The 22,027-nt window shown below is 39.2% G+C and overlaps 1 protein-coding gene across 5 annotated transcripts in view; it reads left to right on the top strand.

The window, feature by feature from the left end:
• NOL4 (nucleolar protein 4) overlaps positions 1-22,027 on the top strand; it is a 193,959-nt gene that overhangs the window by 99,838 nt on the left and 72,094 nt on the right. For all 5 annotated transcript variants that reach the window (XM_065830303.2, XM_065830302.2, XM_065830301.2 and 2 more), the window contains one exon: positions 9,590-9,873. In XM_065830303.2, coding sequence (XP_065686375.1) covers positions 9,590-9,873 — 284 coding nt within the window. The remainder of the gene's footprint in view (positions 1-9,589; positions 9,874-22,027) is intronic.

The following is a 22,027-nucleotide window of genomic DNA, read 5'->3' on the forward strand; positions in this document are numbered from 1 at the left end:
TTGCTGGCATAGCACCAGATCCTTCTTGCTGCCAGGAATGGCAGCAGCTGCTGCTGCTCTCAGCAGCCTTTAGCTAGAGCAGCATAAGCCTCTTCCAGGCTGGGCAAGAAAGAGGAGTGGGTGAGATCTCTTCACATTTCTCCTTAGCGTGTTGCCATCTCAAGCATCTTTGTCGCTGATGTGTTCTGTCCGTGGTTGAAATTTCAGTAAATCTCAAAACTCAGAGTTAGTCTGTCCTGAGTCCTGCTTTCCTGCCTGTCTGCCAGCCTTCCTCAGTTCCCAGCTTCATATCAACAAACTGCTCTGATGTCCTGTTTGGGGTGAGTTGAAGGCAATACCTCTGGCATCACTGATACGTTATCAGAGTGAGAACTTGCTCCTGCAATGCTTGTTCAGAGACGGAGCTCTAAGCCACAATTCTCAAGGCCAGATGACATGCAAACATTCAAATATGATCCCATATGTGACATAAAAACTTTTAGAAGAATTGCAGGTTTTCTGTATTGAGATCTGCTTGATGAAGTCTTTGCCACACAAAGTGCCCTAGAGGTTTCTCCAGAGTAAAGAGAAAGCAGAGATTTTTCTCACCAGAGGCATTGAGGGCTATGTCTGTTGAAGTGGAAATGCCAAAGCACAACTACAAACTAGAAACACGGTGATAATAAGATGATTGTGCACCCAGTGAGCTATTCAACTGGTTATTTTCATGTGCAGTACCCTCCTAGCAGTCATTCTGCTTCATCTCCTTTTTGTATTATATATATGCAGGGACAGTAGCTCTGCAGGCAAAGTAAGCATGCGATCGCTCATGAAGCTTTATGAGCCCTTCTATAACACTGTGACTGCCAGTGCAGGATTATTTTTCTGATAGTTGCTGATGTCATGGAGTGGCAGTTGTTCACTGTTCTGTTATTTAATGTTATAATTGAATAAAATATCTGCCTGTTTTGTGCCTCCAACAAGAAGAGACATTTATCCATGGAAAAAACTGTGAATTGCTGGGGGTTTGTTTAATAATGAAATAGGATTTACAGCGTGGCTAATACGGATTCCACCGTGTATGTGCATGTGTATATCAAGTTTACTGTACTCTTGTTGACAATGCTAAGGATTAGTTTTGTAGTTTGCTTTGTTCTTTTTTCTTTTCACAAACACATGCAGTGATTGATCATATGAAGGAGCTCCTGACCTATTCCTCAACCACTGCAAACAACAGTGAGAGATTCATTTATTGGCATCACACTAAAACTGATAGATGTCTCAGGTTCAAATTTCAGTGCAGCAAGGTCCATAGCTGAATTTTCAGAAGCCAACCAGGTCAGAAAAGCTACATGTATGAAAAGGAGAACAAGCATTGTTAACATTAGTGAGGTTAGTTGAAGAGGACAATTAATGCATATTCTTGTAATGGAGCAAATGCAGTCTCGGTGTGAATTGAAGGGACTGAGCTCTGTGCACATCACCCCGCTTCTGTCCTCTGCAAAAACTCTTGCGCATCTCTTAGTTCCTGTTCCTGTTTCCTCGACACAGTACTGCCTTTCTAGTGGGAACAGAAACAGTGGTGGTAAATTTTGGAGGAGCAGAGAAGAGTGCTTGATATTTATGCAGGTTCAAGGAGAGACGGGATATTTACATGGAAAAGAAATCTGTTGAGTGTCAGTATGTTGCTGGAAACAACATCCAGCTCAGAAAAACCTTGAGCTGAAAATTATTAAGGGCTCAGCAAGCCACAGGAGGAAGAATTGTATGTGCTTGCCTTATTTTCTTCCCCAAACATCTCCTAATAGCCGCTGCTGGAGATAGGGTATTGGACTAAATGGATTTTTAATCTGACCAACTATGGCTATTCTTACGCTTTACAGAATGGGAATAATAGAGGGTCTGAAATCACCTTTGTACCTCCATTAATTCAACCCCTGCTCTTTGTCATAATATGAAAGGGAATGGAGAAGATTAATAGATACAGTTGATTTTGACTGGCTTTTAAGTTTTGTATTGAACTTTTGCTTGAAGCATCACTTGTGATGTAAATGAAGCATAACCGAATACATAACTGTGACAAATTGGGATTAAATGGTCATTGTGAAAAGTGGTGGGAGTGAAATGTGACCTCACCTTTTTACCAGTTCTTTTAGAAAAGTCTCCGTAGTTATTTCATACTACAGAAGTTTCTGTGAGTCGGCACTCTACGTCACCTTGACAGCCTGCACTTGCACAGCCAGCAGCTTCAGTCTCACTCATCCCACTCAGGTCATTCACATCCAACCTCCTCCTTTTGGAAAGAACAGTTACCCATCCTACAGCAGCTGCGGCTCTGAGATATGCTCTGTCGACAGGCAACCCACTCAAAGTGTTCATTTAACCCATGTGCATGCTGCCTTGGAGTCTGCAAGCATCAGTGTCTGTTTGGGCTGCATATGTGCTCCTGTCCCATCTCCACCTCTTAAAGCAGCATGAACAAAGTGGCCCCAACAATTGCCTCGTTCACTTGGTGTGATTAATTTGATTTATTATCACCAGGAATAGTTTTGGCTTGTGGGACACTCTCATGTGGTCAGAACATCTCAAAAGAGATGCTCAAAAGGTGCTGTAAGGTTAATTGCCTCTCCTTTGTTTCTTTTGTCTGCTTCCTGAGGAGGCTATCTGCCTTGCTTCATGGCAAAATGGCTATGTTAGAGTTGCTTCCATGTCATGGGGCTCTTGCTTCATTCTTATGTTAATGAGAGGGTTCCTTATCTCCCTGACCTGTCATCACATCTGTCCTTTCAGATCTGAGCTTCCATGTGGCTGTAAGGTTGTCGGACTGAGCCACACTACTGCTGTTAGAGCTGACGACCAACAGTATGGGTTACTGACTAGTAAAATATGCAGTACCTTTCAGGTAGCTGAAATCTCAGCTGTGTGAACTATTTAAGCATACTCTAGATATTAATTGAATTCTAGCCTGAGAATTAGTTTGGGAGAGGGAGAGGATTTATTCACAGATTTGTCTTTATGTAGAATGGCTTGTTGACTCCTTCCTGATTTACCTGCAAGGAATATGAAAAGTCTAGGTTATCTGGATTATTTATAGTATGAAATGGACTGCTAAGAATAATGCAAGAGATGCTTTAAAACATCTGGAGATTTTTCTCTCAAGGAGACAAGTGAGAGTTGTATGTATGTACCTTGGTTTGAGATTCACTGTACTTCAATTATCCTTATATCAAAGTCCAGATCTTATATTTGTGGTCTCAGAAAACTGATGTTTGAAGGACTTGTTATTCCAGCCAGATGTGATGCACACTTCAATTTGCTTTACTTTCAGAAAGCACTCTTACTGAAAACAGTGTTGAGCATTTGGCATATCTGGCCTGAAGACAGTTATCTCAGGGTGGAAAAACTGTATTTTAATATATAACAGAAGAATCTCTAATTCTAGCAATATATGCCATTTGCCTATTCATAAATCTAGATGTTGTTTGCTAGGAGAATATAATCCTATAAATTAGAACTTTGTTTCCTGCTCTATATCATAGTGCCCTTAAACTATCAGCTGTCATGGAAATCACCTTGTAGAGTCCAAGGTGCTAAATACAGAGAAACTGTGTTTTGGCAGAAGTTTAGGCCATGATAATGTGAAATTCTGTGCAGATAATTGAAGTGAAGGATGCAGAATTTCTGAGAATCAAAATTCATATTCAGAGCATCTGTTTGCTTGGGTTTTCTTTGGCACTGTCTTCCACCATTTCACAGTTTCCTTCAAGAGCAGGAGGATAAGTTAACACTGTGGTGACTGCAGTGAGCCTGGAGAGTTCTCAGACAGGAGCCTGGATTTCTCAAGTGTGCAAAAACAAAGCTGGTGTAACTTCATGTCTGGTTGACCTCAAGGTGATCTAGAACAATTAGCTGGAAGCTTTAATGCAGTGTGATAAATAATAAATGAACTTCAAGTAGGACAATCACTGCAGTTCTTGTTTTGAGAATTAGCCCTAACACAGAGAATACTTGGACTAAAGGTGCCCAAAGGGTGTTGGTCAGAGCAGAGGATCAGCGTGGAGCTCTGTGCAAGGTGGTAGAAAAGGTCTTGGCATCAGGTTTAAGAAATACCACTCCATGAGTGAGAAGTCCATGCCTAAGCCTAGACAGTGCTCCCTGCTTCAGCAAGGAGGCTGCTACCCAGTCCAGAGGTACCCTCAGTCTGCTCTTGGAGTGTTTCTCTGATGGGTGATGTTCTTTGATCCCTTGAGAAGGATCTCTGTGTAGGTAAGGCACCAACTGGGTGGTTTTGAGAAGTGAAACGCATATGTGTTTTGCAGTCAGAATCACTCTCGCTTTTCAGGTTTAAGTAACACCAACAGTTGTAGATGCACTTCTAGTCTTCCAGAGTGCTGGGGTAAGAGTTTGAAAACTGCACAGTTCCTGGGCATGTGGCCTACCTGGAGCAAGCAGCAGCGTTTAATGAGGCCATCATTCACTGTCATGGCTGATGCCTGTGGATAGTGGTGACCCTGGGAGGTGATGAAGATGTGAGCTCATCCCACAGCCTCTTTTGTGACTGCCCTGACACGTGGTGCGGGACAGGGAAGCCTTCTGCTCAGCTCCCAGCACCTGTGGCGTGCTCCATAGAACCACAGAGTCATAGAATAATTTCAGTGGGAAGAGACCCTCAGGATCATCAAGTCCAACCATAACCTAACCTAACTCTAGCACTAAACCATGTCCCTAAAAACCTCATCTAAATGCCTTTTAAACGCCTCCAGGGATGGTGACTCCACCACTTCCCTGGGCAGCCTGTTCCAATGCCTGACAACCCTTTCTGTGAAGAAATTTTTCCTAATATCCAATCTAAACCTCCCCTGGCACAATTTGAGGGGTTTCCTCTCATCCTATCCCTTGCTACCTGGGAGAAGAGACCAACCCCCTCCATGCTACAACCTCCTTTCAGGTAGTTGTAGAGAGCAGTAAGGTCTCCCCTCAGCCTCCTTTTCTCCAGGCTAAGCAGCTGCAGTTCCCCCAGCTGCTCCTCATCAGACTTGTGCTTTAGACCCCTCACCAGCTTCATCGCCCTCCTCTGCACTCTCTCTAGTACTTCAATGTTCTTGTGACAGGGGCCCCAAAACTGAACGCTGTATTCAAGGTGTGGCCTCACCAGTGCTTTCCTGAAGGTCTACCCATAAAACCCACCCTGTGGCAGCAATTCAGACAAGAGGCATGTTTTGGAGACACACTGTTCTTGCATCAGTGATGTGATTGGTACCAAGCACCCAGATGTAAGCTGATCACGGTGAAGTTTGATTTTCCCCCTCATCAGCCAGCTGTGGGCAGGGAGCCTGGGGCAACCATCAGCCCACGGTGATGCCTACGGAAGTCCAGGGAGGGCCACTGTGGTTTGCTCGGCCTTCTGTAGGAGAGCAGCCCTGCATCAGGTTAATAGCTGCTGCTGATACTGAACAGTCGACAAAAAGGTGCCTTAACACTGTTTGGAAAGTGTTAAAAAGCAGGCACTTTTACTACAGTGCTCTGGACACTCAGAGGATTGCTCTTCTAATCGAGCGTGCATGTGATGCGCGCCTCTTGGTTTTTATTACATATACCTATTGCATATTCATTTGTTTCTACTCCTTAGTTAATGCATTAAACATAAATTATTTCCATAACCCTGCCCTTTGCTGCAAGTCCATCTTTGGTATTTGAGAGTCTTCATCAGGGGTCCCTAGTGGTCCCCAGTGGTTTTCACAGCCAGGTGCCCCCCCAGTGTTGGCTTCCTGACGTAATTTCTTGAGCATGCATATTGTCATGTTGTGCTGCTGCTCAGCAAAAGTCATGTAGCTTTCTTCATTTACTGGAACATTCCGCTTTCCCAGCTTGCAAGTCAAGGACGTCCCACTTTCCCTCGTGCAGTCTCTACAGAGCTGATTCTCTGTTAGGTTTCTGTTACATTATGCTTAGTCTTGCTACATTAGGCCTAGGGGTTTCTAAAAGATTGTTGTTCCTCTTATCACTGCCCCATGTTAATGGCTGCATGCCCAGGCTGGGCCTGGCCTCCGCAGCGACTCTGGCGAGGGGCAGGGGCCGGGCCCAGGCGGCCCCAACTGCCACCATGATGTCAGCAGGTCCCAGGGGTACCACTGTGTTCCCCAACCGCGCTCCCACAGCCTTCTCCGCTGCTCCAGGGACGGGTCCCCAGCCTCTCCCCCTCAGTGCCTACCATTAGTGGTGTCCCTTTCCTGACAGAAGAGCAGTTGGCAAGCTGCCCTGAGGGACCCTCGCCAGCAGCCACAGCTGGGCCAAGCCTTGGCTCCCCAAGGCTTGCACACAGCTCTCCCCAAACCGCCTCTGCAGGATGGAGGAAAAAAAATTTGGTAAGAGAATAAGCTTTCTGCGTTAGCAGTCTGTTGTTGCTGAGATGTGATAAATAAAGGTGAGAAAACCATATCTGAGGGTGAACATGCCTCTCCTCTCCTGGGCTGGCCTCTCCTGCCTTTTTCCCCAAAACCAGTTGTTCCTGATGTGGTCCGTGTTTCTGATACTTCAGAAACTCTTGCATTACAGTAGCCTTATTCTTGACGAAAATAGACCAGCTGCCCAGGGATGAGAAATGTACTAAACCTTGTCATTTAGTTACCTTGGTAACATCTGTAAGGAACTACCAGTGAAAAACCACTATTTTTTTCTCGATTTCTTTTATGGTAATACATATTTACGTTTACTTGGCAAAAGTGTGATTTATAGCCATTGTAGCCATTCTCCTGAACATTATCCTGACAGACAATAGTTCCTGTTTCTAACAAGCAAGGTTAAATCACTATAAAAGCAGGTATTTGACTTCATAGTAGAAACTAAGATTTACCATCAAGTAACTAAGCTTTTGCTAAACAAAGCTAAAATAATGTAAATACTGTGTTACTGTTTCAAAGTATTATAGTGCTTGTTCACATTTACTCATGCTAGGAATTTTTTCAATGGTTGTGCTCTAACATCTGTTTATTTTTTTTTTTTCTTTTGCATTGTAGCAGTCTCACACATCTAAGTTTTTGTTGTCAACCATTCATTTTATAGGAAAAATAACAACAAAACCAACCAACATTATTGCTTATGATTACAAGCCAAAACCAACATCCTTGCTTTGGACTCGGTTGTTCCTGGATCTGGCTCTAGGCACAACTCCCTCACTCCCATTTAGCCCTCTATGTCCTGGCAGTGGCTCCTCTGCACTGCACAACCCGTGTGCCAGCACACAGAAGTTCCCAAAGGATCAGACTTGTGTACTGCAGAGTAGACAGTGCCTCCAGATTTTACGTGGCTCTTTGCATCCTCTGGTTCCTTACTTGTTTCTCTCTATGCTCCCAGCAGCAGGGAATTTTCTAAGCCCTTCAAAGGGAGGAGCATCCCTCACACGGTGACGGATTCAGTAATTGATTTAATTAATTTGAAACTAACTGTCACTTGTTAAACTGATAATCGAGAAGCCAATTATCTGTTAACAGTCCTAAACACAAATCAGCAGTAACCAAAGGGATTCTCACTTAAATAAAGAAATCTGGATTTCTTTCTGGTATCCTAGAACTTTTAAAATGAATTGTAAATATGGCTATGTTTTTAAGACTCTATATTAGAATGCCATTTTCCAGTTCAGAATAATAAAATTTCATATTTTTTTCTGAAACTGTATTTAGAATTTTAACCTTTTTAATGTGTTATGCCCTGTAACGCATAATTCTCAGGGCATGACAGAAAGTTTATTATGGATAAATCCTGCTCACCTTATTAATTTATGTAGCTGAAATCCCTAAGTAGCCCCAGGTTTTTAAATCAGAACATTTCAATTGTTGCAAGTTGGATTAGTGTACACATCTAAAAGTCTTATTCTAGGAATGCTATGCCTTTTATTGTATCTACCTTTGTATTTGTGAGAGGTAATGTAAAAGTGGTACATACCAAATCACAGCTTTATTTCTATTGCAGCCATGAATTATAAAGCATTTTGCAAACAAACAAAAAAAAAAGTTCCTTAAGTAACGGCATTTAAATTATTATTTTTATTATGTGTTTTTGTGAAACTAGATTTTTTTTGCAGGTTTACAAAACAAAGAAGTTTTTAAAAATGCTCAGATTGTGTGCTCAGTCGTGTATGCTTTATGACATAAAAGTGTTGAATGCATACAGCAAGTAAGCCGCTGATGTATGATGGCTTGTCCATGGCTCTCTAAGTACTTAATTGAATTAGATCATTACCCATTTAAACAATATTTTCTTCACTTTTAAAATTTGGATCTGAGGGTGGTAAATGATTGGGTTTTTTACTGTGTTAATGATGGAGAGTCAACAATTTGATTGATCATGTAGTTTCAAGCAGGAGTGTTTCTGAGCACCTCCTTTAAAGAATGTGTCCTGGTGTTTTTGAAATTCCATGTGTATATAAATGTGTTTGTTTCTTTTCCATGGAAGTTGTTTAGAAGGGCCCAAAAGCAGATGGTACATTAAGGTACTATATATTAAGGTCCATCTCATTGTGTATCTCCAGTTTCAATCTGTACACTTTCCTGGTTGCTAACCCCCTGGTTTTGTTTCCAGCTTCGCACTCTGTGATAAGCACAGGCTTGCAGAGCCCTGGGCAGGTGTTTGCACCACTGGCAAAACCATGTAAGCCAGCAAAGAAGAGGTGCTTTAGAGAACAAGAAGCAAGCAAATTGAGGGCCAAATTCTGCTGCCATTTAATCTATTGAAGGATGAATTATTTTACTAGGTAGCCTGTTGGCCAAAAGATTGTTTAGAAGTAAAGAAGGGCTGAGTAGAAGCACAGGTGGCAAATTGCAGTGCTGGCAAACACAGGATACACAAAACCATAAGCATGTGAAGACATGGTAATCATACATTATTTCAGCTGTAAAATCTTAGGGGTAACAGCACCACATCCAGAGTTTTCAAATGTAGCTTTCAGGTCAATAATTTAGTCCTTTATTGAGCAATATTTTTAAATATATTAAGAAACACAATGAATGAGTAAAGTGGATGAAAACCTGAACGAAACAAAGATAAGATCTTAGTTTCTGGAGTCAGCTTTTCCAGTATAATCTCTACCACCAGCAGTGAATACATCAGATGTATTTACATTGTATGTATGTGCAAGAGGATGTTTATGAATATGACATATGCTGCTCTGCACCCTTAGAACCTGAGAATTAGATTCTCTCACAATACCATGTGCATCTCTGTTGATTTCAGAAATATGCAATACTGCTGTGATGAGCATGGTATAAGAATCTAAATAGATCTATAGACATATGGACAGACAGATGGATTAAGGCAGACTTTAACACTTTGTCCCTAAAAATCCTTTGTCATACTTATCTTTTGGTGTACACAGTGACACTAAGGTGTCAGCCCAGATAATTTCCTTTAACTTAGTAATATTTTATGGATTTACATGAAGTTTTTACTTTAAAACACAGAGAATGTGTGTGTACATTTTGCAGAAATGTACTGGTGTTAGTAATATAAACCATTTTCATTCTATTTTGAAAAACATTGTGAAGGTTTAAATTATGTTTGAACTGGACAGAGGTGATGATGTGGCATGTGACTGAAAATATATATTTTTTAATAGATGATTCAGCCGCAGAGAGTTTTAATGGCAATGAGACCGTGGGACACAGTTCCAATGCTTCAGGGGGAACACACTGCAGGGAGATGGCAGAAACCAACAGTAATGGCAAAACAAATCTGGAGCAGGATGAGCAGCCTCTGAACCTGAGTGACAGTCCCCTCTCTGCTCAGCTGACTTCAGAATACAGACTAGATGATCACAGCAGTAATGGAAAGAACAAATACAAGACTCTCCTAATTTCTGATCTCAAGATGGAACGGGAGGCAAGAGAAAATGGAAGCAAGGTAAGATGCTTCCACATGCTCCAGATACGAAGTGTGTAGCTTAGAAAAGGAAAAGATTTGTGAGGCCAAACAAAAGGTTATTCCCAGCTAAGCACTTAATGCAATGTGTCTAATGTTTGTCACATCATTACTCAAATGCTATGCATAGATTTATATGCTCTGTTACACATATATGATGCATACATACATTAAGTCTTTGTGGATGTACATGGGTGAATACATATATATAGGCATATATATTCTGCTGTCACACTGACAAAAAACAGTGCAGTTCTCCATCATGCATGAATTTTATTGGTCCATTTATTGAGAAATGTCTGCATTATCCATTTGAAATATATATATTAAGATATGTATATAAGGTAATACATAGATATATGTATTTATACTAGGATACATATATCTATGTATATTTAGAGATGACCATCTCATTACATGTATTATGTATCTATAGAACGAATCCGTATGAATGTTAAGTGTGTATGCCTAAACAAATTACTACATGTGAATTACCAGTGTCTGAAAGGAACTGATTTGGTTCCTTCTTGATTATTTGTGTTATGCAGGCAGCTAACCTGAATTAAAACTGGCAAGTTTGCTTTAAGAAGCTGTAATCCCCCTGAAGGCTTTTCTCTGTAGTTTTCCATTATGTGAGTAAGGAGAAGCAAGGATGGTTATATTGTAGATAAAGACAGATCATATAGATTAGATAGCTAGCTTTCTAGGAAGGTGTTTTTCCTGAGAGTGGACTGAAGAAATGGCCTGACTTATCCACTGATGTTACTGGTGACAAGTTCTTGGTTTTTATCTGTTAACTCCCAACTGGATTACCACTTTTACAGTGGCAATAATAGGATGTTAATACTGGATCCAAATACTATTAATGCTAGCCACTAGCTTTCAGTAGCCCACTAGAAAATAATCTGACAACATAGTTATACTTTGAATGGCCACGTTTTTTTCAGGGCTTTGAAGTAGGAGTGATATGGAAAATCACTTTTTCTAGGTATATCCAGAAAGGCATTGTACATAACTGATGTCTAGAGAACAACATTTCTTTATGTTAAAGTTTTAACTCCTGTCTTCATTGCCTGCAGAGTAAAAATAAAAACTTGAAGCATATTTTTAACCTAGTGTCTGGTTTTGATGGGTAGAAGGGAGACCAAATGCGAGATTGTTACACTTTTTTCTTGGCCATCCCAGTTTCGCAAATTATGTGTCCCAAAACCTTCTCCATAAAATCTTTATAAAAACCTGTTCATCTGCATGGCATATTTTTGTTTCCACAAATTTTAGTTTTATTGGAAATGTTTTGAACAGCTCTGGTCTCAGAGTGTGTACACACCCCAGTGCTGGATTTACTCAGTACTTTAACTGTTGTACAGCGAGTCCCAAGTTGGCTAATATGAACAGTATCTTCATTTGCTCCGGGGCACATTGTTCCAATGAACCTTTCATAAGCCAGTCACCCAAATACTGATAGACACACAGGCTCTTTTGCCTGAGGTACATTGCAGCTTCTGCCATTACTCTTGCAAATACACAAATAAGCTTGGTGAAGGAAGGGAGGAGTCTTAAAATGGAACTCATTTATAGCTAAGATGAGAACATAACCTAATGTTACATTTCCAGTTTTAATCAGTTACAACTAAGATGCAAAAAAAATGTATCATAAAGTGTTAAAAATCTGTTTGTAATGAATTGAGATGACAATCAAAGCCACCTCATTCTTTGTTTTTCTGCAAATTGTGAGAGGCCTGAATCATCCCCCACATTGATATTTTCTTTCATCGCTCACTGTCATCCTACCCACTCTATACTGCCAACAATATGCAGATTTGTCTCCCCTTTTTGTCCTGGTGAAATTCATGTTGATGTTTATAGTTAATCTAAGTATACCATTTATTAGATATGCAGTAAAGATTATTAAATGTGGAGTGAAGACCTCAGGAAGAACACACTCCTGGGATAAACAAGAAATTGTCAGAGATTTGTAAGCTGAGTGTAGAGAAAAAGACTGGTTTTGTGGCCAATTTCATATTTTACAGATGAATTCTACTCTTTTTAAATTTTAAAAAGTTACAGAATATTTTTTGTAAGAAACAAAAACCATCAATCTATTTGGGAGTGTACAGCATCTCAGTGTTTCATATACATACATATACTCTCACAGAAATAATTACTGCTCTTTTACCTTAAGCGTTATCTTACATGCTAAAGAAATAGAGAATGTTTTATGAGCTTTAGGCCTGATTAAGAAGATACTCTTGCCTTCCCCTGGCAATTCAGGGCCCCTCCAGAAGTGTTCTGGCCATTACTGAGCTAATTAACTTTGAAAAATGCAGAAGGACTAACTACCAGTTGTGTGCAGCACTCAGAAGATGCACTTGGGCAAGAGTATCACAAAGAACTAGCCAGAACTCTAATTCTCTGTCAAAAAGGAAACAAAATAAAGAACAAGTAAGGTTAACAAAGTTATTAAGAGGTAGCTCTCACATATCCTTTTTACCCAGAGTACACCAAGTATGTGGGTTGTTTATAAAGTTGTCTATGAATTCTCCCAGTGCTCTTGGAGCATCTAACGTCCAGCAGTTCACAGTTACACAGTTATCAGACATGATTAGACCTGAATAGTGGCATCAGTGGTAGTGATGGGTAAGCAACAGTGTTTAGCGTAATCTCTAATCATGTTTTCATGAGAAAAATCAGCTGCAGTGTTCACTAAATATCAAACTGATATGCCACTTCTTATAATGTAGTATTCTTATGGTATCTTTATGTGGCAAGGAATTGAGAAAAGTTATGTGAGAAGTTAGTGAGGAAAATATCTGGTTTCTAAATGAAGGGAAAGGTATTTTAACGGTTGGGCTAACATTGTAGGAAGTAACATATTATACTTCCTTCGGTTTCTACAATGGCCCATTCAGTCTGCAGAAGATGTTACTTGCTTGAAATGGCCAGGACTGAAATGCACAGGCAAAGGGCTGGAGCTGAGAAGATCTGTGGGCTGACATGTTCCCTACGCACTCTATCTGGGTCTCCTTTTTGGGTATTGCATCAAAGATGTTTAATTAAATTTGAAGACCTAATTTCTCTGATGAACTTGCATCCATTCTGACCTGTCGCTACATTTAAAGATAACACATCAGAGCTCAATCTAGCCAGAAAGAGCCAAAAGATTTTTTTGTTTTTGTTTGGTTTTTTTTGTTTGTTTGTTTGTTTGTTTTTTGTGGAAAATAATCAATGCATTATACCTCCTCCACAAAAGCAAAGAGTTTTTGAGGGAGTTTTATTTTTTTCTGGAAATAAGCATTTTTGTTAAACTATGTTGTAGATATTTGCCTGCACAACACTGTTTATAAGAACGATATTTCCTTCACCTGTTTAGTGATGGGCTCCACCATTTGGGAATACACTTCTGATTAATAATTTTGTACATGCTGTAGAAATATGATCAGAAGAAGCAGTTGGAAAAAGATGATAATTTTTCCATCATATTTTCTTTGTAAATCTGACAGCTAATAGGAAAATGTTTTTTTTTGTTTTTTTTTCTTTTTAAAATAGTTACTCCTTTGTGGAAGTTTGATTTTTAAAATATTCATCTTATCAATATCTATTTGAAGCAATTGTATGCTTATGCTATATGGAAAGTTTGCCGAATAGTGACCTCATTCTGTGAAAGAGCCTCGGATGTTAAAATAGGGATACTTAACACTTTCCCAAAATCAGGTCTCTCTAATGTACACAGAGGAAGTCATTAGTGATTTGTAAGAAATGTAGTTTTTTTAAAAGAATAATAAATTAAGTTTTCTTGCCTGAGAAGACTCATGAATAATTGGAGATTAGGTAACCCTGTGAATAAATTTAATTTGACTTTTCAAACTGTCAGAGTATTCTGTTTAAATAACGCTCTGTTCAGTCACTTCAGAATATGACTTTTAAAACTGATGTTGATAACACTCTTTAAACAAGAATCACATTTCAGTTGACAATGTAACTTTACTCTCTGAATCCTCGTTTTCAGGCAGTGAGTATATGTGGTAACATCTTATTTGTCTGAAAAGACCACATGCTGAGTGCAGTGGAGGGAGTTGCCAAATTGGAACATAACCTTAAAACCTGGTCCAAAATGTTTTCCCATTCACTGAAACAAATGTTTTGCAAGAGAGAAATGGGTTTTCATAGTCTTAAATATATATATATAAGTATCTATCTATGTAAGTATGTATATGTGTGTATATATATACCTTATATGTATGCTTTTGTTAAACTGGTATTAGGGAACTGATGCTGCAGTAAGACTCATATGTTCATGGCAGTAGAACTTTCTGCAACCATTTAGGGCTAAACTGAAGGCAGTGAAATTTTTTATAGCTTCAAAAATTTGTGCATGAATTTACCTTAACAGGGCTAGGTCTTTGTACTACAAAAGACTATCTGTAAATTCTCTGCAAATGCAATTCTATGTATTCAAATAGTTAAGTGCACATATAAATTATTTTAGATCATTATATGCTTACATGTGAGATTGCTGGGCTTCTGTATGACTATAAGTCTCTGTAGTACTGAGATTTTTGATTTCTGATTCTTGTGTTATTGCTTTTTCTTAGACCATATATTTTATTTTGGAAGCTCATTATATAGTGTTATCTCTTCCACGTCATTTATTTCATGAAATATAGCAAGCCTACTTCTTTTAAATGAATTTATCTCTTCTGCATTTGGATGAGAAGGTTAATGTGATACAGTACGGGAAAGCAGGTTTGTGAGCTAACCAGCCATACTTATATTGCGCCATGTATTTTACCTGGATTTACAAATATTTCATTTAGTCTGTATTGCAAAGGATGTTCCTAATATGCAAAAACTTCTCTTTGGGATTTCCCAGATAGAAACATGTGCTACTGACCATGAATGCCTAGGAGATGCATTAAAGTGAGGTAACAAGGAGGACACACACCGTGTGTCCATATTGGTCAGAATCCTACTAATTGCGGGCAGTTGGCTAATGTTTTCTTTCTTTCTACCAGACAAAATTTCTAATAGAAAAACTGGACAACCTCAGGCCCTCTGGATGTATGGTAGGCTAAGTTAATATGCAGTATGTTTAGCTCAAGTGTGTAACTGCTGCATGGAGAAGTGCACAAGATAAGTAATTTTTCTCTAAGTCTGAAAAGAAAAGCAGTTTTAAAGGAGAGAACAGTAAATAATGATTGCTGCATACAGTGACCTTTAGTTATAATACTGCTTTCTAATGTGTGTGTCATTAGAGTTACAGTGGTTCACAACAAGGCAGGGCTTTCATGTGGTGTGTAAAAGGGAGATTTTACTTTATGTCACTTTTGAAGTGTTTCTCAAGCTTCTTTCTTCACCCTGATACAAAAAGCAGTGTTACTGTCATAGGCCACTGCAAGGGGCTGCTTGCTCCCAACTGTTGCAGCTTCAGACTGGGGTTGGCCTGGCAAATTGTCCAGTTTTAATACAGGTCCTGATCTAAGAAGGTATTTTAAGACTGTAACCTTGCATCTGAAAGCCAGAGCATATGTGAGATCCTGAGTGAAGAATCATTTGAAGTTCCTGCACACTGCTCTAGTTAAAACTTAAGTCATCCTCAGGGGTTAGTCCAGAAGTAGAATCTTAAAACATCTGATTTGCTGAAGCTCATCATTACTGAAGGAAACCGGGCAGAGTCATCCAAGCAGCCCGACCTGAATAAACAAATATACAGATATCCTGTTGTAAGCTGATGGTACATCATGAATCCAGCTGGATTCCAAAAATGCACAGAATTTAGGTACAGATGGACACCATCTTTGAGGAATAAGGTAGAGTTTCAACGTATTTCTTTCTTATTCTCCTTTTTAAAGATATGATTGTATCTTAGTAAAATATGAAAGGTCACTCCTAATATCCAGTGAATATCATCACATCTGACATTTTGTCTCTGAGGCATGTGAAGTCACTGCTTAGTTCCCCTCTGCCTGTATTTTTGTCTGCAGGTTTGCTTGAGGAAATGTTCAGAATATAAGGGGCATATAACTTTTTTCACAGCAAGTGGAGTTCTCAGCAGTTACAGTGGGTTTTCAAGTAGACCAGTAGTAGCTTACTGAGTCACTTAGCAAGTAATTTATTTTTAAAGTGTCTTAATGAAATGTGAAACAGGTGTGCATCTACTTGAAGCAAGATGTAAAAGACTGTGGGAACTGGGCATGTTGAAGAACAGTGTTGGAGATGTTATTTATTTTTTCCTTTTTTTTTTTTTTTCCATAAGAGGAAATTAGATTTTTTTTTGTTTGTTTTAATTGTTAGATTTTATTTCATTTCCATAATCAGGTAGAAAGTGTTAAAGCAATGCCACATTTTACTAACTGCTGTTTTGTTAAAGCAAGTATCTTAAGAGTCTGAAGTCCAGGTGTTTCCCAGCCTTATTTTGTGGCTTAATTGTTAAGACTAGGAAGAGGTTTAGCATTAAATTCTGTTTGCTACTCTTAACGAATAACCTATGAGTAGGGAAGCAAAGTCTGGTGAAAGGTATAGGCAGGACACGTTACAACAGTTAGTGGCATACCAGATTTTGAGCAAGCAACAGCATGAGAGTGGAGCAGAATGCAAAGCCAGCATGATACGCACCCTGTGGAACAGCAAGACATCAGCACAGACTGAGCCTGCAGCTCCACAAGGGTCCAACCTGCTTCCACCATTCCCACCACAGCACCAAAGAGATGTTGGTGACTTCTTCCAGCTGTGCCTTAATTGTTATCGGATGGATTCTGTCATTGCTGCTTTTCACTAAATCCTTGGAAATAGCTTGTACTGAAATTCAAAAATAAAAATGATAAACGAAATGAACTGAAGCTGAATTTCACCCTTGCTGTCATCATGTGTAGGTGGTACAAGGCTGCAACATTTTTTGGCTTGCATCTCACATCTTTGGTGTGGGAAGGTAAGCTCAAATGTTCTGTTGAACTATGCATCTTTTTCTTTCTCCGTTATATTTGTGCAAAGGTAGCAGGCACGCCAATGTTTTTCCAACTCCTTGGGAGACAGATACACTACAATGGAAGGAGATAGGTCCCTTCTCTTCTCCTATGCGTAGACAACATTAATGACAGGAAAGGAAAAAGTGCATCCAAGGAGTTTTGTGATCTCCTCATTTTTTCCTACCCACTCACATCACAAGAATGAGAAAAACTGGCCTGTTTTCTCTTTCCCTATTCCTACGTCATACACAGGGTTTTTGTAGTTTGATCTCATTTTAAGGACTGAGCCCTTAATATTTTGCTTTACCATTTTATCGAAAACCTTGGCTTTACTCTCCCCTACTTTTAGAAAATAAGAAAGCTGAGAAACTCACATTTTTTAAGCTCAAAACTCAGTTTATTAGTTATTTGGAGAAAGCAGTATAATCCCATTAAGAAAAAAAGATCGTCTTCTTTTTTGCTGCTCTTTGATACAGGATTTGCTACGTGCCACTGAGGAGCTTTTTGGTACCAAAAAATTGATGTTAATTTAATGGTTTAGCAAGCCTTTTGCTTGAAAAAGAAGTTGAATTCATAAAGCACTGTTTTTCCAGACTTGAATCTTCTGACTTTGGGGGTTACCCGCAATAAATGGCTAAACAGAAAGTTGTTTTGAAGAGGGACAACTACAGGTGCATGAAAAAATCAGAGCAGTGTTTGTCAGAAAAGATGAATGCTCTAGCATTCTCCAACAGTCACATTCATCAAAGCTCTTTGTCTATGATAACATCAGTTCTATGTCTAATTCCTCCCACTGGAAGCACGTTTAGTAGCAGATTTTCATGTTCATTGAAAGCTCTTGAAAATGAAATTGGTTTCCTGCAGGGCATTCATTACAATGATGTAAATCCAGAACAATTAAACTGAAGTTGATGAAGCTACTCCAGATTTACATATCTGTAATGGAGAATACAATCTGTCTCCATATGCATATGAAATCCCAGCTAATGTAAAACTGGCATGGATGAGAGTAACTTCTAATGTGACCTTTTTAAAATTTCCTCAGAAGTTTTTTTTTTAAAGGAACAACTGCATATTGGTCAAATATCAGACAGTGGTGCTGTTGATTCTGGATTGCATGTGTATGACTCACATATCCAGCTCTCTCTCTTCACTCACACTCACCTTTGGAATTGTTGGTCCCTCATACTGAAACAGAAGCAATTGTACCTGGAAGGGATGCAGGATTTTGTCCAGCTTGGTTTTAGTGGCTGGACATCTGGAGATGGACAAGAGAGTTCATCTGCAATCAATGAGGTAAGGTGCATGAATTTGCTGCTTCCCTCCCTGTTTACAGCCAAGATCTTTTATAATTTAGCAGCCTGGGAACCCAAGTCTGTACCTTTCAGGCAAATTCCTGTTGACTTCAAACAGGACATGTACCTGGCATGTACCTTCAAGGCTGGGCCTTGTATACAATTAATATCTTCAATCCCAAACTCTTGCTTTTGGGTTTTTTTCCTTAGGAAGAAAATTGAATTTGTGTTGAAGTCCTGCCAGGTCAAATGGTTCACTGCAGCTCTTTCTTCTCCTTCTATTATCACATATGCAGCTCCTCTACTAACTAGAAAAAGACTGAGAGCAAATCTTGCTGTTGGAATATTAAATACTATTTGATGGTAAATTGAGCAAAATATAATGGGGCAGCGATAACTGCTACCTACTGCAATTGTGTTTAGTCTTAATACTATTTACAGCTAATGAACTGCATTTTTTAATTATTTTTCAGATGCAGAGGTTGAAGAGCTGATCCTCAAAACCAATCTGTGATGAATAGCTTGATAATTGACCACTTTACACCTGTTATACTCCTCCAAAACTATATTGTTATTCAAGGAGTTGATAATCCTGAAATGTTATCCCTATTTTTTCTCCCTGTATTGAATTCTTTTCTATATACCAAGTCAGCTGCTGAAGAAAGGGAGGAAAGAAGTCGAAGATTTTTTTTATTTAATGACTTTTATAAGAATACATTGCTGAAGTTTTAAAATAAATACCATTTTTATTAGTTGTCTTACAAACATCTCACTTTCTAATCTTGTTTTTTGTTGAATGAATGCCAGTTGTCAAACGTCTTGCTGAATACTTGATACACCTTCAAACTGTGCTTTTGTGTGCTTTCCATTTTCCCTCTATAGCAATTTCTGGGAATAATTAGGTACACTGGAACACTGAATGCTTTTTTTGGATACTTATTAATGTAACTGGATTTGCAAGGTGATGTGAGAGAAGTGAACAGGTCAATAGAAGAAGGAAAGAGAAGCAGAATTCAGCTATTTTGTTCTCTTTCATCTTTCTTTTCATTGTTAGACTTTTAACTCTCCTTTTGCTGCTTCAGCTTTGCTTTTTCTGTTAATTCTCCTCTGTTCTTCTCAATTCTCTGTTGTGGTTTAAGCCTGCAGGCAGCTAAACACCACACACAGCTGTTCACTCACTCTAACCCTGCAGGAGGATGAGGGAGAGAATCAGAAAAAAAGGTAGACCTCATGGGTTAAGATAAAGATAGTTTAATAGAACAGAATGGGAAAAAAATCATAATAATTATAAAAGGATATATAAAACAAGTGATGCACAATGCAATTGCTTACCACCCATTGACCAATAGCCAGCCAATTCCCGAGCAGCAGCCCCCTGGCTAACTTTTCCCCAGTTTACATACTGAGCATGACCTCATACAGTGTGGAATAACCATGTGGCCAGTTTGAGTCAGCTGTCCTGCATGTTCCACCCTCCAGCTCCTTGTGCATCTCCAACCTCTTGCTGACAGGACACAAGAAGCCAAAAAGTCATTGACTTGATATGAACATTGCTTAGCAACAACCAGAACATCAGTGCATTAGCAACATTCTTCTACTTAATTGAAAACACAGCACTATAGCAGCTACTAGGAAGAAAATTAACTTTATCCCAGACAAAACCAGGACAGAATCCTAGAAAGACCTGTCTGGAATCCTGTTTTTAGGAACAAAATAGTAGATATAGATAATAATATCAATCACCATATAGAGGACTGTAGGGAATCACCTGAATTATGAGTTCAGTCCTCTGGAAATGGCAACCTTGGTAACAGACATTTACTCCAAGAGGATCTGCAGCAGTTCAGCTCACTAAATGTCGCAATGTCCATGAAGTTCTGATAAGTAACCTTCAGCCTTACAGGAAACAAAAATGATTCAGCTGTAACACACCACAGAAAAAAGTGAGGTACTGGAATTATCACTGATGCCCTAGATCCCTGCAACAACAAGGGATTTGCTAGGTGGATTTCCCAGATGGTCTCTAACAGTATCTTATTCCCAGCAGAATATGGAGTAAAAAAGAACAGCCTCCAATAATCCCCATCAGTCTGCTTGGGGTTTTGTCTGCCATATGTTTCATCAAAACATCCTGCATTATATTTCACCTCTACCAGTGACTGAGTTTGAATACTTCAAAGACAAAATAAAAAAAAACATCTACATTAGTTATGGAGGCAGAGAGGGGATGGTGATGTAGGTGAGCATTCAAAACTCTGAAATGTGTGTTAAGTTTATTGAACACAGTCAAAAGAGCAATCATATAATTTTGAAAAATACCTGTTAACGAATAAGCCACTGACTGTTACAAATATTACCAAACAGTATTCTTGCACACTCAGCAAAAGATCCTGGAAACTAGTATTTGAAAACTGTGTAAACAGAAAACATTTACTTTTCACTGGGCACTGATGAAAGAATATGAAAACATGAGTAAGTATGAAAACACGCAGCTGAAGGCAGGGATCTGTAACTGGTGTGAGTTTTCATTCCACCCATGTAAGTATGGCATATCGTGAAATGTTTTAATACTTGATGAATTCCATATGCATCTGTAGAGTTTTTACTAAGCTGCTCTTTCTTGGAGCTTGTAGTGTTTCTTTGAAATACTGCAGCTGTTGCTTGGATCTTGGCATAGTACAAATGAATATTTCCCATAGAGATGCTTCTTCTCATCAGTTGCTTTGGTCACAGGCTGTCATTCTCAGAGTCCCTTCACAACTATTGTCTGTTTTCTTAATTCTTCAATTCATTAGTATGCCATGAGCTACTCCCAGGATCTGATGAGCGCCAATATGTGCTGTACTCTTCATATACATACATACATACACACACACACACTTTTAAATGTTTCTGTATTTATTTTTTTTATTTCTTCTTGTCTGATGAGAACAGTAATTTCCAGTGGCTATGACCCAAACCTGATAGAATCACTGATGTGAATCAGGAGCATAGAAAGAGCTCATATCTCTTGTTGAAGTACCTGCAGTGACACATACATAACCTTTGGGTACAGGTGCTCCAGTAAACAAGAGTGTGTGATTGTCTTCCATGGTCGTTTTAATTAAAATCAGGATGATATCTTGTATGTTGCTTCTGATTCCTTTTAATATTTGGGTAGAGGTCATGAAGTAATGTGTTTCCTCCTCTTGTGTTTCCCATGGCATTTGGGAATTCTCTGACTCCATCAGGAAGATACCTTGCAGAACTATTCAGAATTTCTGCCCTCTACCTTCTGCCATTGAGCTCCTGGTCTGTGCTATCTCAGGATGAATAAAAGAATCTGCGTGAAAAACAGGGAAAGGTGAGTTCATTTCCTTATATGTTACCTTGAACGGCCCCAGTATGGCTTGTCTTCAGTCCTTCAACATTATACTGTGAGCTCTATATCAGCTCTTAAAAAGACATATGGGCCTTTTGTACTGAATCAGTGATATGTAAGTTTTTTTGGACCTCCTCTAAATGCATGTATCTTTGTCTCACTTTGTGCAGCTAGTCATATGCTCTTAAAAATTCTTTTGCAGTTGGAACCCCGTGGGACTGGACCTGTATCAAAAACTGTACTCAATGACTAAGAATAAAAGTTCTAAAAATTCCTGTTTCCCCCAGTGTGTTGCTTAGAGGGAAGAGCTGTGTTTAGTGGCACAGAAGTCAGATGAGTCTGGGGCACACGTGCCACCTCATACCCTCTTGACTCAGCTGGGAGATGGAGTGATGGAGGAATGAGATCCAGGCATCTTTTGGAAAATGCTTCTTGTGTCAGTTGCACCTTAAAGATGACTGTCTCACATGATTGATGCTTCTGTGTTGGTTCATTAGGCGCTTTTTAAAATCCATGTC

Source organism: Patagioenas fasciata, chromosome 2, assembly GCF_037038585.1.
Source record: "Patagioenas fasciata isolate bPatFas1 chromosome 2, bPatFas1.hap1, whole genome shotgun sequence".
Classification (NCBI taxonomy): domain Eukaryota; kingdom Metazoa; phylum Chordata; class Aves; order Columbiformes; family Columbidae; genus Patagioenas; species Patagioenas fasciata.